At 45.6% G+C, this 17,202-nt stretch overlaps 1 protein-coding gene across 1 annotated transcript in view; it reads left to right on the top strand.

The window, feature by feature from the left end:
- Positions 1–13,241, top strand: part of SAXO1 (stabilizer of axonemal microtubules 1) — an 82,685-nt gene extending 69,444 nt beyond the window's left edge. Inside the window, exons 3-4 of the mRNA XM_036434287.2 lie at positions 4,622–4,824; positions 12,142–13,241. Coding sequence (XP_036290180.2) covers positions 4,622–4,824; positions 12,142–13,145 — 1,207 coding nt within the window. The 3' untranslated portion in view covers positions 13,146–13,241. The remainder of the gene's footprint in view (positions 1–4,621; positions 4,825–12,141) is intronic.
- Positions 13,242–17,202: the final 3,961 nt, after the last annotated feature.

Below are 17,202 nucleotides of genomic sequence, written 5' to 3'. Positions count from 1 at the left end.
AGCACAGACGGGAGCCTGCCTTCAGACGGAAGCCTTGAAACAAAGTGGGAACTCATACAGAGGCTTACCCAGTGCCATTCCCTTCTTTCACCTGTTGATTCTGCTCCAGAATCTTCCTATCTTGGTTGCTCTTTAGTGCTTACAGGTAGTTGTTTTTATATTTTTGTCCAGCACTTAAATGAAGCAGTGTCAGATGTTAGCTTTAGTGGGGGTCAAGGTGATAAGATCAGGAGACAGAACTATTTAGCCTAAATCCTGGAGGCAGGCACTTGGACCCCGGCCTTTCATTGTGAAGATGAGGAGAGCTGTTTGTTCTTATCAGGACAAGAATGAAGCCCTTTACTCAGCCTAGGGACCTTCCTCTGATGGGCTCCCCACCCTTCCCGGGATGGTGTAATGGTTTTCTTAGAGGGTGTTTTTTAACTCGGGGAAATTTTAGAATCCTGCATGGAAGTAATGAAATCAAATCAATTGATTGACAAAGAGCAAAACCCCATATTGAGAGAGAGAGAGAGGACAAATCATGAGGAGTATCTCAGAAGTCAAGAGAAAGAGTGTTTAAAAATGAGAGAGGATGGATAGTATGAAGATGGTGCAGGAGGATAAGGCCTGCAGAGCAGTGACTAGATTTGGAAACAAGGTGATCCTTTCAGCCTCACCTAGAGCAAGGAAGGAGTAGAATCAGAGTTGATGGGTGGAGCGTGATGGGAGGCGAGGAAGGCAAGTCTGTCTTTATCCTAGGAGAGAGAGGCAAGGAGAGAGGACTGGAGGGGAATGCACTCCAGTAAGGCTTGTGTCATATTTTATTTTCACCCCTTAAAGTTTAGAAAGGATGGAGCATGTTTAAAAACTGACGGAAAAAAGGCAGTAAAGGAAAAGGTTTAAGCACAGACCAGGAGATGGTCCGTAGATGAGGATTCCATGAAAGAGGGAGTGGTTTTAGGGTAGGGGTGAAGAGATTAGCTTTGGGCAAGAGGAGAAACTCTTTTTTTTTTTTTTTTTTTTTTTTTTTTTAATCCTCACTGGAGGATTGATCATATTTTCCCACTGATTTTTAGGGAGAGTGGAAAGAAGGGGCAAAGGGTGGAGAGAAACATCGATGTGAGAGAGACACATCAATTGATTGCTTCCCACATACCCCCTGACTGGGGGCGGGGATGCAACTGCAACCCAGGTATCTGCCCTTGACTGGGAATCGAACCTGAGACCCTCTGGTTTGCAGGCTGATGCTCTAACCACTGGGCACACCAGCCAGGGTGAGGAGAAACTCTTTTAAAAATGGATTCCATTTAATATGATTGATTAGTTGGGTACACTAACAAATTCTGAAGTTTTCATAGATAAACATTAATAATAGGTCTTAAAAAACAGTTTTTTTATGGCCCTTTTATCACTGTGGAAATCTTCTTTGCCCTGTTTCCAGGCCCCCGAGCTGTTGGCTTTGTTATTTCTTCTTTCCTTTTGTCAGACTCTTGTCAAACACTTTCCTGTGATTGGGAGTAAGTTGCTATGACCTTCCCAGCAGGACACTTTAACCTTGACTTAACTCAGACTCTCTCTCTCCACCCTCCTTACTATATAACTTTTATGACTTTACACCTGAAAGAAACCTAACATCTTTGACCATTTTTTTTCTTGGTTCTTAGTCACAATAGGCACAGGGACTAGGGAATGCAACACAGGAAGAGAGGGGAGTGTTCTTAAAAAAAAAAAAAAAGCTACTAAATGTGAGCAATTTCTGGGAAGGATAAAATAGTCTTTTCTTTTATGTGACCTTAAAGGATGTTGGGTTATGTGAGATTGGGGACATGCAGTTGCGTTGTGGTTACTGATAGGTTTCAGTGAATGTCCTCAACATAAAAACATAATGAGGGACATAAATTCAGATTAAATCCACTCTAGGCCACAGCAAGTATTTTTGGGTGGGGGATAAATGAGCTCAACTGAAAACCTTTCTGCTCTTCAGAAATAGATCATTTCCCCCCTCAAGATCGTTTTTCTTAGTTATAGCTGACTAGGATAGTCAATCATAGATGTGCTTTCATAGGGACTTACATTTTGTACTGGAGAAGGAGGCTCGTGAACAATTTCTTTCCCTCAATACAGTGAGCAAGGACTGTGCTGAATCAGCTTTTGCTTTTGAACAACCAGCTTTAGGGCAGTCCATGAACCCGTGTTTGATTCTGGGCATTTTTCTGCTCTTTTTCTGTAGAAACAGCAGGAAGTAGGGCATTGAGTGCACTGAAGGAAGCCCTTGAAGGAAGGTTGTCACAGTATCTCAAAGGAGAAGCTGGCTCCCTCGGGGGAGTAACGGAGGAAGAGGATGCCATGACCTGTGTGCAGGGTCCCGTGACTGGAAAGCACTCCTGGATGCTCTGGGGTTGGGTGGGGCACAGCTTGGGTTTTGGGCCTTATTTCTTACCACTTGCCTTTGGCATTTCCTGATCTTCCTCCTTGGAACAGGGCTGAACCCTGGGGTAGCCATTGATGAACATGGGTTTATGCAGGCAGGTGTGTGTGTGTGTGTGTTCTCCGCTGCCTCCAAACTTCTCCCCGCCTCTTTTGTTTGTTAATCCTCACCCAAGGATATTTTCCATTGATTTTTAGAGAAGGGAGGGGGAGAGACACATCAATTGGACACATCAATTGGTTGCCTCCCACACGAGCCCTGACCAGGGTCAGGGATGGAGCCTGCAACCAAGGTACATGACCTTGACTGGAATCAGACCCTTGACCCTTCAGACCAAGGGCCAACACTTAGCCAAACTGGCTAGGGCCTTCCCATCCCTTTAGGGAAGGAGGAGAGCTCACCTGTACCTTCGGAGCCCTCCCCTGAGAACACAAACTCTCTGATAAGAGCTGCTTTGCAGTAATCACTATTCACACAGGGCTTTCTGGAAACTGCCATTTCTCTGTGCCGCTTAGGCCCTCCCCCCCGAGCCCCCTGCTGCTGCAGTTGGCTGTGTATTAAGCAGACCCTGGCATGAGCTACACTAAGAAGGATGCCAGTGTGGACTGACCCTTGGGTTCTCATTGAGCTGCTCCTTCGGGAGCCCCAGTTGTACACAGTCAGCTGCCAGCGGCCTCAGGTCACTCAGCTTCCTCTCGCTGTTTACCCACATGGGCTCGGGGGAAGGGAGCCCAGGCTGAAGACCTGGAACTGCTGCCCAGAGATATTTTTAAATCTACCCAGAGGGTGTTCCTGGGAGTTCAACTGAACCATCTCCCATTTCCTCCGTAGAGCCCTGGGGAGATCAGCTCTCCTGCTTCCTCACTCGCTGCCCCTACCCTACCAAGCATTTTCAGGCATTTATGGACAACCATGTATATAATTCATGCAAGACAGGTTACAGCGGAGCGTGTTACCTTTGCCAGTCATGCGTGGCCCAGTAATGCTGCTCCAGATTTCGGCCGGGAAGTAGGTTTTATTGGTGTTTGGGCCTGATGTTTTCCTGTCCGGAAACCTCCCCCCTCCCTTGGCGAGGCTGCTTTGGCAAGCACCATCAGGGCCAATCTACCTCCCCTTGTCCAGGTTAATAAATGGGTTCCAGGCAAAACCAGGCTGTCCTGTAAAGCAGAGCCTTGGGGGGAGGGGGGATAGGGAAGGTATTTGGTTAGGAGGGTTTGCATGAGAGTTGGAAGTCAGGATTGCCCTGGTGGGGACTGGAAGCCCCAGCCCAGCCCTGGTGTTGCCAGGGGGATCCAGGGACAGTGAGTGAGCTTTTGGCCTCTCTGTAGCTGTGGCATGCTTAGGGAAGGGAGCGTTTCCTATTGAATGAAGGCCATCACGCTTTTTCATCCCACTGTGTCATGCTCCCTGCAATGATGAGGGCACTGGGGGCAGGGAGCAGGGAAATGAAAGGCCCAGTGTCTCCCTTTATTGTACTGTTCTGCTCTTTTGGGTTTTCTGTAAGGTCGAGTAGAGGAAGGGAATAAATATTAGCAGGAGAAGCTATAAGGAGTACAGAGAAGGAAGTGGTGGTGTCTGAAAAAACAGAAGTTAGCTCCACAGTGAGGGGGCTTCGGGGGGGAAGGAAGGCGGGAAGAGCAGGCCCAGAGGAGAGGCCTTCTCAGTGGCCAGGGTGGTTGAGGAGGAATGTGGGCCGGCGGAGGTGGGAGATGCGGCTGGGGAGTAAGGCAGGGCCAGGGCCAGCAAAGCTTACACACCATGCTAGAAGGTTGGGCTTTGTCTGGGCGGGTTTTAAGCTGGGGAGTGAGATGGTCTGATTTTCAGGTTAGAGGGCTTATTCTGGCCAACTCGGGGGACTGAAGTCGAAGTGGCTGTAAGAAAGCAGGAATTCCAGGTGGTAAGCTGTCACCGGATCAAGTGAGGAATGCTCAGGGCCTGAGCCTTGGAGGGAAGACAGACTGATGAGGTGGAGGGGCCGTCGCTGGTGAGTGACTGGAGCTGTGGGGGGTGGATCCAGATGGTGTCCAGGAGCCTGGCTGGCGTGGGTGAGGAGGGAATGGAGGTGTCTTTCTCGAAGGTGGGAAACAGAGGAGGAAGAGCAGTCGGGGATGGAGTAGATCATTCTTAGCCGACATTTGTGGAGTTGGGCTGAGTGGAAGCCAAGAGCCGTCCCTGAGCCAGGGGCCCATGCCGCACTTATTTTCATTACAGGAGAGATTTTGGGCCCCACAAAGTGTGTCCAGTGAAGCTCTACCAGCATGACCCATTCGTCCCAAGTGAAGAGAACATGGATCTGCTCACGACGTATAAGCAAGATTACAACCCCTATTCTGTCTGTCGAGTGGAGCCCATCAAACCTCGGGACAGTAAACCTCCACGTGGCGACAGAATGGAGAGTCTGCCCACTTACAAAGGTGGGAGATGCTGGAGGGCAGCGTGGGAGAGGGACAAGGGAAAGGCTGAGCGGACGCAGGCCAGGAGCTGTGTTTTACATGCACAGCCCCTTCGCGCCGGGGTTGGGCAAACATTTCCTGTGGGCCACCTCGGGCCTGCAGCCCATTCGTGTACAGCTGGAGAGCTAGGCATGGTTTTTAAAATTTCAATGCTTAGGAAAACTCAAGACTGGTTCAGGATGGGTGAAAATGATCCAAAATTCGAAGGTGAGTGTTCATAAGGACGTTGCGTTGGAACACAGCCACGCTGGGTCATGTCCACATCCTCTGTGGCTCCTTTGTGCTACAGCAAGAGCCGAGTAGTGGTGACTGAGACCGTGGGGCGTGCAAGGCCTAAGACAGTTCATGTCTTGCCTCTTATAGAACGTCTTTGCCAGCGCCTGCTTTAGCTTATTGTTGAAATCCTACATGGTGGAAGCATTTCAGTGGAGTGATTGATTTACTTCTCATTTTAAAAAAAAAATATGGAAACATAACATATAGACAGAAAAAATGTATAAATAATAATTATAAAGACTAATGAATTTTTAAACTGCATTTAACAAGTATTGATTTTTTTTTTTGTTTTTCTAGTTATTTTTAAAATTCTTACCTGAGGATATGTTTTTATTGATTTTAGAGAGAGAGGAAAGGGGAGAGAGAGAGAGAAATGTTGATCCATTTGGTTGCCTCCCATAGGCACCCTGGCTGATCAAACTCAAAACCTAAGTGTGGGCCCTGATCAGGGATTTTGGTGTTTGGGATGATGCTCCACCCAACAGAGATGCCAGGCCAGGCCATTTCTTTCTTTCTTATTTGTTTAATTTATTTTTAATTATAGTTTACATTCAGTATTATTTGTGTCAGTTTCAGGTGTACACTATTGGTTAGACAATCATATGGTTACTTTACAAAGTGTTCCCGCCAATATTTTTAGTACCCACCTGGCACCATACATTGGTATTACAATATTATTGAATATATTTTCTAAACTGTACTTTACCTGGCTATTCTGTAACTACCAATTTGTACTTCTTAATCCCTTCACCTTTCTCACCCAGTCCCCCCACCTCCATTCCCTCTGGCAATCATTAGTTTGCTCTCTGGTCTAAAAGTCTGTTTCAATTTTGTTTGTTCATTTATTTTGTTCTTTAGATTGCATAATAAATGAAATCAGATGATTTGTCTTTCTCTGACTGACTTATTTCACAGCATAATACGTTCTAGGTCCATCCATTCTGTTGCAAATGGTAATATTAATATTTCATTCTTTTTTTTTATGGCTGAGTAATGTTCAATTTATATGTGTTCCACAAGTTTTTTTTCCTCTCTGTACAACCCTCTTCGGTGCTCATAGCCCACAGGTAAGGTGTTCCACAACAATTTTATCCACTGGGTTGATGGGCACTTGGTTTGCTTCCCTATCTTGGCTATTGTAAATAATGCTGCTATGAACATAGGGGTGCATATCTTTGATCAAATTAGTGTTTTGGGTTTTGTCAGATCTATATCCAGAGGTGGAGTAACTGGGTCTTAAGGCAGTCCAATTTTTAATTGTTTGAGAACCCTCCTTACTGATTTTCCAACAACAGTACATGAATGTACCCTTTTCTTCACATGCTCAACAACACATGATGTTTGTTGACTTATTGATGATAGCCATTCTGACAGGTGTGAGGTGATATTTCATTGTGGTTTAATTTGTACTTTTTCTGACAGTGATGCTGAGCATCTTTTCATATGTCTGTTGGCCATATGCATGTCATTTTTATAGAAAGTGTCTATTTAGGTCCTCTACCCATTTTTTAATTGTATGGTTTGTTTTATTTGGTGTTGATTTGTGTGAGGTTTTTTTTTTTTTTTTTTAATAAATTTTGGATATTAAGAACTTATTGGATGAATCATTGCCAAATATATTCTCTCTCTCAGCAGGTTGTCTTTTTTCTTGTTGATGGTTTTCTTTGCTGCGCATAGAAAATGAATTTTGACTGAACACATCCATATAAATAGCACTCAAATCAAGAAATGTAATACTGGTACTCCCATCCAGTTACCCTCCCCACCCTGGATAGAACCATTATGCTGAATTTTAACAGCATAAATTAGTTTTGATAGTTTTGAATTTTATATAAATGGGAGGGTGTCATTCTTTATTGAGCATCTACTACATACATCTTAGTTATGGCATTAGGGACTGTGAAGGAAGCACAGTGAACTTTTGTGACTTTTGAGTCTGGTAGGGACACAGGACATGGAGTCATATGTGTGGTGCAAGCAGTGTAGCAGATCCTCTACGAGCACAAGCCATAGGCTGAGGCCATGGGACTGGAGGCCAGGCTTATCAGTAACCTTTCTGCTTATGATGCACATAGATTCCCTAGGAATACATGCTGAACTGTACATGTAACACGTTTGTGAATCTCTGAGCAACTGTGCTAATAGTTGCTTTTATGTAATCAAGCCAAACACTTAGGCAAAAGGAGTCAGGAGGCTTGGAGGGGGGTGGGTGGGTTTGGGAGGAGTGTAGAATGTTCTTGAAGCCCTTCTAGGAGCTCTAAATCTATATTTTAGAAGACTTCACCTGTGGCTGATCTTTCTTGCTTCTCCTAGGAGCTTCGACTCAGTGCCTCTTCAGCAATGTGGTCTTTGTTTTTCTACCTTCTTATCATTGCTATCATCCTTGTCCACTTTTCCATAACCACCTTCTGCCAAGCCACATTCTGGACACTGTAATAGCCAGAAATGATTCCGCCTTTGTGCACCCCACCATCGTCCTTCCGCTTGCTCTCTTACCCACTCCCACCGCAGTCCTTGGCCTCACTGGGACCTCCAGTCCACGGATACTTTAGTCTTTCTTCTCCTCATCAGCCCTGCCTGTGTCCTTCCCCCATGTGGCCTCTTCCACGTTGTATTTTTGTGGCCTGTCTTTTTACACCCTCTCTCTTCTGTTCTTTAGTTATTTCTTCCTAGCAAAGCCCCAGTCCTGCCTTCTCTGGGCATACACCTGAGCAGAGCTCTGGTCAGTGGCCTTGTCAGCAGTTACTCATTTTCCTTGGAAAGGAACTGGGGGTGGCGGAGGGGGAGGGGGGAGGAGGAGGAGGGTTGTTTTTTGTTTTTTTGTTTTTTTTTAAAGATGGCCATCTCCTTGATTTCTTCTCAACTTAAAAGTCCTCACATAATTATCATGGTTCTTGGGATAAAACCCTAACCCTTTATCAACTCCTCTGATGCCTTGTGGATTCTGGCGCCTCCTGCCAGCGCCCCCCTGCCCTGTCCCAGGACCTCCTTTCAGTTCCTTTCCGCCATGTCTTTTCTGTCTCAAGACATGTCCCTCATGCTATTTCCTCTCTCAGAGCCCTCCTCCCTTGCCCTGTTTAGTACTTGTTCTTCAGTGAGTAGCGGAAATGTCACACCCTTCAAGGCCTTTCCATACCTACCCCGACCCCTTGCCAGACTAGACACATCCTGTTAGATGCTCTAAGAGTGCCCTGTACTCCCCTGTTTTGTAATTCATTCATAATTTTCTCCACCTCCGCCCCTCTTAACATTTGTCTCCGTGGCCGACTGTAAACTCCAAGAGGGCAAGGATCCATCTTTCTCTTTGCCAGTTACACCCAACAAGGCAGCAGGCAGTGTAGTAGATGGTTTACAAAGCAGTCAGTAGTACAGGTACATGGTCGTGGCACTCTTGCCTCCTGATTCCTTTTCATTCAGTGTTTACGGAAGGCCAAAAATGGGTACCATGGACGCTGAGCAAGTAGGAGAGAGCCCTTCTGAGGGGGGAGGGAGCAGGCACTTTTAGCTTCAAACTCTCCTTTCCTCTACACCCTTTCTATGGCCCTCCTAGATTTGTGAATCTTGGCTTGCTTAGGTTAGAGCAACTGCTTGAGCAACCCAGTTTCCCTCCCACCCTTTCCTAGGTGCAAGGACAGGTCTGGGAGTGAGAAATGCTCCTTGCTTGCCTTAAAAGTTTGGCAAGAGCACAGTAGGCCGTTGTTGTTATTTGAAGACTGCCCTCCCTCTTTATTCCAGCAAAATACTCAAAATAAACACACAGAAAAACAACAACCTAATACATATGCTTTAAACTCTTCCCCTCCAGCTCTCCCATATTCCTCACCTTCTCCAAACAGCCACATCTAAAATTTCCCTCTGCAAACCAGAGAATAGTGTTCCACTGCTAAAATGAAACAGTGGCTGACTTTTCCTTACTGACAAAGTTAAAATTGAGAAAGCCTGATATTCTCCTTTTCCCCTTGAAATGCAGATGTGAAAGCAAACAAATCAATATGTAGCCAATGAAATGTTCTTATAGTTAGGTTGCTTACAGGCACCTATCAATCAAATCTATGTGTCTTAGTAGTTTTTTGGAATAGTATATACTTAACATATTCTATTAATGTAAATTGTTGCTTTGCTCCCTTACTCCCCTATCATATATAATGGCTGCCAAAACTGGGCCTTGAATGGACAGCACATGTTTTCCCAGCATTTAGCACATTACAAAGGGGATGACGTTACCAAGGTGTGCTTAGCAAAAAAAAAAAGGCATTAATGAGCAGTTCTGGACCATTTTATCTAATAAAAGAGTAATATGCAAATTGACCATCACTCCAACACACACGATGCCCACCCCCATGTGGTCAAAAATGGCTGCCCCTATGTGGACACAAGATGGCCACCACAAGATGGCCAGCAGGGGAGGGAAGTTAGGGGTGACCAGCAGAGAAGCAGTTAGGCATTGATTAGGCTGGCAGGGGAGTGGTTAGGGGGTGATCAGGCAGGCAGGCAGGCAAGCAGTTGGGAGCCAGCAGTCCCAGATTGTGAATCCCAGTGGGATCGGCCCTACATGGGCAGTCAGACATCCCTCAAGGGATCCCAGATAGGAGAGGGTGCAGGCTGGGCTGACGGGGAAACCCCCCTCCCCCCATGTACAAATTTTGTGCACTGGGCTTCTAGTTGTTTATAAGGGCTCCAGTGACAGTGTGGCATTGGCTTTGTACAAATCCTCACTTAGCTGATTACTCGGTGGGTCCTGACCAAGAGCTGGAGTGAAGGCTTGGGGAAGACCCATGGCATTTACTCTGCCCTTGCATAAGTCCTGCACAACCTCTTGTATGTGTGAGGGGCTCTTGTCTTATCTCTTGGAGTATCACCTTTTTCAAAAAATGTTTTTATTAATTTTTAGAGAGAGGAAGGGAGAGAGAAATAGAAACATTGATGAGAGAGAAACATGGATCTGCTGCCTCTTGCATGAACCCACAACTGGGAATTGAACTATGACCTCCTGATGCTCAACCACTGAGCCACGCTGGCCAGTCTGGAGTATCACCTTTTGATGACTTGTTTGTCTCTTGTGGAAATTTGCTGCTTTAGTAATTTTTTTTTTTTCCCCATAGCAGCCTTATGGTTTTATGGCTGTACATTGATTTTCCTTCCAAAGAGGGAGAAGAAAAAACAACCAAAGACCAAGCTCATTAAATATGTGTATTTCAATGGGTTCCATCTATATTATATCTATATGCTCCACTTACTATGGTTCTACAGGGAAAATATGCAAACTTTCCCCTTTCCACTCGTATGGCCAGCACCTCTACTAGAAAACCACCAGTAAAATATGCTCCAGCAGCATTTGGTTGTAATTTTGACATTTTCAAAACACTGTGCAATTGGAAAGATTGAGAGTGTAATTACTTGATGCTCAGCTTTAGGTTTAGCTAAGTTTTTTTTTTAGACACATTATTGAATGGAATCCCTTTTAAAGAGGTTCTTGCCAATTACCCACATGACACCCTGGCCCTGAAGGGCTTTACTGATGGTTTTCATGCTTATGAACAGTTTGTCATGTGAAATGCTGAGGTTTTTCAGGGTCTTGTGAAGGTTGTTTTTTTTTTTTTTTTTTTTTTTTTTTTTTTTTGTAATATATGCTGGGTGGAGGAAGTTAGAAGGTTGGATAATAATGTGGCTTAAACTGTATTGTTGGGTATCAGAAATTACATGAGGCAACTTTCAGCTTAGGAACCTGTTTGCTTATCACTTCATCCATCATGGAAGAGGGCCAGAAAAACCCTGTCCTTCAGCCCCCACGGACCTTGAGGCAGAGTGTAGGCATCTACAGGTAGATAGCCCCATATCAGGGAGGCCTGAAGTCTGACGGGGAAACATGTGGTTTATATTCAGCAAGATGGTTCTCTCTGAGGCCCCCTAATGCTTTCAAGATGCTGATAGAGCCATTAATGGCTCTTGGAGAAAGATTAGATTTTCAATTAAAATGAAGCCAATTTAAAATAAATAGTTGGTAGTATTATTAGCCTAAAATAAACTTAAGAGTGTGTCTGGGGGGAGGAGGGGAAGGGGATGTCAGAACTTCCAAAGTGGTGGAGTGAGGAACTTGGCAAATGCTCTGTCCCAAAAGCAACAATAAAACTGGACAAAACAGTAAAAAATCAACTATTTTAGGGCTCAGGAAACTAAAGGCATACAGAAAATTGAAAAGTATTTATTTAAGAAGCACTACTAAACCATTGTTACGAACAATGTGAGTTTGTGGTGTTTTATCCTGGGGTTTCCATCACACCCCCAACCCCCTGGCCCTGGTCCATCTGGGCAGAATAGGCTGTGGGCAAATATCTTAGTCTCTCTGCACTTGTAACATGAGCATATTTGATGGTACCCACCTCATTAGGGAAGTCTGAATATTAAAAGAGGTACCACAGAAAGCATTTCAAATACTGTCTGTGATATAATAAGCTCTATATAAGAGGCAGTTGCTATTATTCTCTCACCAGCCAATACAATGCCCTTATTTTCTTGGATTAGTGTGGATTAGCTGTATGGGTGAGGGACACAATGGCAGTTTTCCCATGCACACCAGGCAGGCCTGGTTGGTCTGGCTGGCAGCCCATTAGTAGTGGGTTGTGCCTCTCCTGTCTCACTGTATCACATGCACCTTCCCCACAGAGGGATGGAACTCTTCTTGGACCAGGGTAAGTCAGTGGTGTGACAGCTCTGCTAGAATCGGTTCCCTGGATCTTCCCACGGCCATAGACCCTCTAAAATACCTGTGTACAGCATTGCAGGGTGTGATATAAATTTCTCTCTTATGCACAGTAACTCCAGATACCATAAAGTTGAAATATCAAGCCCTTGAGTGAAGTGATGGTAGAGATCCACTCTGTTCTTTTGCCACAAAGAACGTCTCACTGAAGACTGGTGTATGGCTTTGAAGACCCCTTGGAATACATGCAGGTTGAGTGAATTGAATTATGAATAATTACTTGACTTCTGCTTTATTTTCAGCTGATTATTTACCCTGGAACCAACCAAGACGAGATCTAATTCGTCCACAACACACCTACCGGCCAGAATCTGCCAAGTTTGACTATAGAACCACACACCAGGATGATTACGCTTTAAAGGGTCTAGTGAACACCATGAGCTGTAAGCCTCCAGCCATGCCCAAGGTCTGTAACATCCCCCTGGAGGATCTGACTAACTACAAGATGAGCTACGTGCCCCACCCTATAGAGAAGCGTTTTGTGTATGAGGCAGAGAAGTTCAAGCCCTGTGAGATCCCCTTTGAAAGCCTCACCACCCACAGACAGTCCTTCCGGGGCCTGATGGGGGAGGCCGCCAAGAGCACGAAACCGCCAGTCAGTTCCTGCAGATTAGACGCACCTTTCTGTAACACCACTGAGTTTCGAGATAAGTACCAAGCATGGCCAACGCCCCAGTTGTTCTACAAACCTCTTGTCCCCTACGTCCCTCCTGAAGAAAAGATGGACCTTCTGACAACAACGCAATCCCATTACACATACCCGAAGGGGGCTCCAGCTCAGTCCTGCCGACCTGTGGTTTGCATCAAGAAAGGTCCCCCCTTCGAAGGCTCCACAACCACCAGGGATCACTACAAGCAGTGGGTCAGCGGGCGCATGGAGCCAGTTAAGCCCATTCCCCAGCTGCTTCGTCCCACCGAGCCCTTGGACTGCCTGACCACCACCAGGGCCCACTATGTGCCCCACCCACCCACCAGTACCAAAAGCTGTAAGCCCCTCTGGTCTAGTCCCCGAGCAAATGTCCCTGTGGAAGGCCAGACCACATACACCATCAGCTTTACCCCCAAGGACTTAGGTAGGTGCTTGGCTTCTTACCCTGAGCCCCCTGGCTACATCTTTGAAGAAACAGATGCTGCGGGGCACAGGATATACAGGCCAATTTCCCACACGGGCTCTCGGCGGAACAGCCCTCTTTCTGTAGGTGATTCCGAAAAACCCAACCCTCAGGAGTTGGCAGTGTCGGCCTGATTTAAAAAAAAAAAAATTATTTAGAAATTGCAAAATACTTTTAAAAGCAGATGATTGAAAGTTATTTGTTGGACAGAAAAGAAATTCCCCAAAATGGAAAAAAAAAAATCAGCATCATCGTTTCCAGGACACTTGAATAAAATGAGAATCACTTGACTCAAGGAAAATGACATTTAGTCACTGGTAATTACTGGTACTTACTCCTCGAACCCTCCCTCTGCAGAGTTCCCTCCCGGGTCCCTTACCTGGTGTTCATGGAATCAAAGCTGGTCTCTAGGAGGTTCCCTCTGAACCAGGGGTATTTTATTAATGTAATCATTGCATTAATTGACATTGTGATTAATGCTTGCTAAGTAGGAAGTGCCAAAGTATAAACTTATTTTTTTGGGGGGGTTGGGGGAGTGAATCTGCAGGCCCGAATCATCAGCCCCCACCTGCTGCCTATGCCAAGAGCAGGCTGTGTTCCCAGGACCTTGGAGAGATTTTAGACTTCAGTCCCCATTTTATCCCTGTCCTGGGGGGAGTGTGTTGGGCTCAGTCTGGAGTCTTGTTTCGGGTTCGTTTTTCCCAGGGTGTCTTCCTACCTCTCCATATTGTGACACACCATCAAGAACAGTGCTGTCTGATGGTACGTGGGTCTCTCTGATAACAGGAGATAGCCGACCCGTGGGAGTATGGACCTGCCAGACCTCTCCCACCCCTAACCCGTGCTGGCTGTGATTCCAGTTGGAGGAGGGGAAAGAGGGATCCTGGCAACCAAGGCATTCAGCAGCCAGCCCCTGGAAAATATGGCTCCATGCCAGCATGGGCTACTTCCTGGGGAGCTGCATCTTCTTGTCCTCAAATGGTAACTCTGGCCAGATCTGTGACAAAGCTTGACTTGGTGGTGATCTGGACCATGGCCTGGAGAAAGGGCTGGAGATTTCTCTTTGGGGCCTAAGGTTTCACGAAGTTTGATTCTACAGCTAAGCGATTTGGAGATTATTTTAAGTTCGAAGACTTGAGGGAGGACTTTGTTCAAGAATCCCCATGTGGAGTCAGATGGGCTCATGATATAGGTGAGCTTCTCACAGAGGGATGCAGATGGACACTTGGGTTATCACCTCTCTCTTGAATCCACAAAAACTTAAAACATACTCCATGTTCTCAGAGAACTTGGTAACATGGTGGTGGGGGGAGAAAATTTCAGCTCAAGTCCAGAGACTCGAGCGTGGGCTCAATGCCTGGTTCATGGGTGAGCAACTTGCATCTCTTATCCAGGGCTCAGTCCTCCCTGGCCCAGACTGCTCAGGCCCCTACCCCTTGTAGCCTCACCATGAGGTTAGTTTGCATCATTGGGTTGGGATTTACATCATTTAATCCTCTTTTTGGTTCCATGGGGTCTGGATGCCTGCCCTTATGGGGTAGAGAAGCTCAGAGATGTTACACATATTGCCCAAGGCCACAGAGTGTGGAGCACCAAGGCCAAGGTTGGAACCTAGGTCTTTTGATTCAAGATCCAGTGTTCTTCCCCAAACACCAGGCATCTCCCGTCTGCTGTGCCTCAGCTCTCAAGGCTCCACAAGCCACGTCAAACCACATTCTCTCTGTCTGAAGTCTTTCCTGGAGTCCATTAAGCTAAAGGAGATTACTGAGGAGGGTAGGTTTTATTATTTTGTTTTGTCATTTTTTATTTATTTATTTATTTATTTATTTATTTATTTATTTATTTATTTTACAAATTATAGAAATATTTGCACTTGATTTGAAAAGCCAAGCAGTGCTAAAAGGCTTATAAAAATTCAGCAATCTCTCATGTCCCAGCCTCTTGGCCCCCTCCATTGTCCCTTCCCAAGAGAACAGTGTAATTTGATCTGTTTCTGCTAACATTTTCCATCATATTCCTAAATAATGCATCTATTCTGCTGTCTGTTGACTCATCGACTTTAGTCATGGTCTGTTTTGTTAATTAGGAGTTTTAGTCCTCTTATACTTCCCCTTCCCCTTCCCTTCTTTTCACAATGGTTATCTGACTATACTTGATTATATAAAGACTAATATGTTTTTCTAACGTTTCTGATGAGTAGGAAGGGAAGAAGATGATGAAGAAGGATGAACCTGCCTGGTTAAGCTGAGCCTTTTCAGGGTGAAGAATGTCCTCTGAGCCCTTCCTTTGTGACATGCAGGGTCACCTCCATGGTGACCCCAGCTGGATGAGCTATCCCGGGCATCTCTGCCCTGCTCACTTCTGAACTTAAGGCACAGGGTCTCCCCTCACCCCCCACTCTCTGTCCTGTTTTGGTCTCTAATGAAAATACCTTTATTATTATTGAAGTGGTTAACTCAAGTAAAAAATTAAGAAAATATATAAAGAAGGACACAAGTACCTATTATGGGGAGTAGTACAACTCAGTGGCCAAGAGCATGCTAGAAGTCTGTGCAGCAGATCTGGCCTTGCATCTTAGCCCCTCCTACCCAGTAGCTAGGGGATCTTGGTCAAGTTCTTTAACACGTGGACACTAGCAATACTGGCTGCATGATTTTGTTGTTTGGAGTGATAGAATATATTTCAATCACTTATCCTTGACCCATGGTTAACTCTCATTAAATGTAGGTGAGGATGATGGTGGTGGTGATGAAGATGGTTGCTGAGTTCTGCCTGGTTGAATCTACTTATAATTTTATTGGTATTTACAAGCATGCAGGTAAGGATAACTGCTTGTGTTTTACATTGTACATGTTTTACAAGGTAACATATTTACCTTTTTTACCTATAATTAACGTACTTTTTAGTTGTTCTGAGTTGGAATTGCTAACTGCTCTCCCTGGAAATGCCATTTTAGGAGGTAACCTGGGTCATGAGGAAGGCAAGAGAAGCTGAGCCGAGCGGATGGGGCTTTGGTTTCCCTGAGCCCCCCTTGCTCTGTCATAAGCAGCAGCTTGTTAATCAATTCTGGGTATTGGACTTCCATATAAGAGTCAGTTGGAGAAAAGATCCATTCTATTAAAATGCATATACTTACTGCTGTAACACCTGATATGACCCCGTTCCATAAACCCTGACGATGAAAGGCTCCAAACAGATTGCCTTCTTTTGAAATGTTGCACGTGATTGATATCCTAGTTTCCAGTTGTGAGACTGAAGTGGGAGCTTAATCACCTGCCACAGCCCAGGGTTCTCAAGGCTTTAGACATGTATAAAAGAGAGTTAGCAGAGACCAAGAATGCGACACAAAGGGAAAGGTTGTATGTCAAAACTAGGAAACCTGCCACAGCGCAGAATGCAGCCTGTTCTGTGGATGAGGTTCTGCAGAAGAAAACAGAGAAGGCTTCCAAAGCCCCCAAATGGCACAGCATTTTGTGAGAGGGAAGCCGAGTTTCCAATAAGGCCGATGGGCTGCAGCTTCTGGGGTTACTGGCCTGGAAGCTCTGGGCTGGGTGGATGTGGTCTACTGGCTTATGATGTGTTGCCAAGGGGCATCTCCTGGGGTGAGGTCCTGATGATGGTGTCCCCCTGCCTGTGCTGTGCACAGGGCAGCCCCTGTGCCAGCAGGGCAGGTGACCAGGGAAGGTCTTGTTCCTCGATTCCCTGACAGTGGGGCCGCCTGCATGGGCCCTGGCACATCACTCTCTTGTGATCAGGAACCATCTCTATTTTGTCCTCCAGCTGAGGTACAAACACAGCATCAAAAACAGCGGAAAGGATTCTCCATTCTACTGCTATTTTCACAAGTGTCTACATCTTTAAAGATGATCCCTTCCTTTTGGGCCTGGATCTTCTGCAAGGTAATGGCTGGAGGATGGGGAAGGTGGGGTCCACTGTTAGTGATTCTTTTAGCAATCCCCAGTTTTAGCATCAGTTGTCAGTCTGCTTTCTATGCTATCTGCATTTCAAATCTGGAAAGCCTTCTGGGTTATGTGTGGCAGCACTGCTCCCTACCAGTTCCAGAATTCTTGCTGTATTTTTATTCTAGGCTGTGGCTTCACTTCTGTACTTGTTAGTCATCATTCCACTACCTACCCCCTGCCTTCTTCAAGTTTCGTGAAAACCCTTGTCTATTGATGACCCTCCTGCTAT

Source organism: Pipistrellus kuhlii, unplaced genomic scaffold (genome assembly GCF_014108245.1).
Source record: "Pipistrellus kuhlii isolate mPipKuh1 unplaced genomic scaffold, mPipKuh1.p scaffold_m20_p_12, whole genome shotgun sequence".
In the NCBI taxonomy this organism is placed as follows: Eukaryota; Metazoa; Chordata; class Mammalia; order Chiroptera; family Vespertilionidae; genus Pipistrellus; species Pipistrellus kuhlii.
Note: the sequence above shows the minus strand (reverse complement) of the source record. Positions and strands in the feature narration are given on the sequence as shown.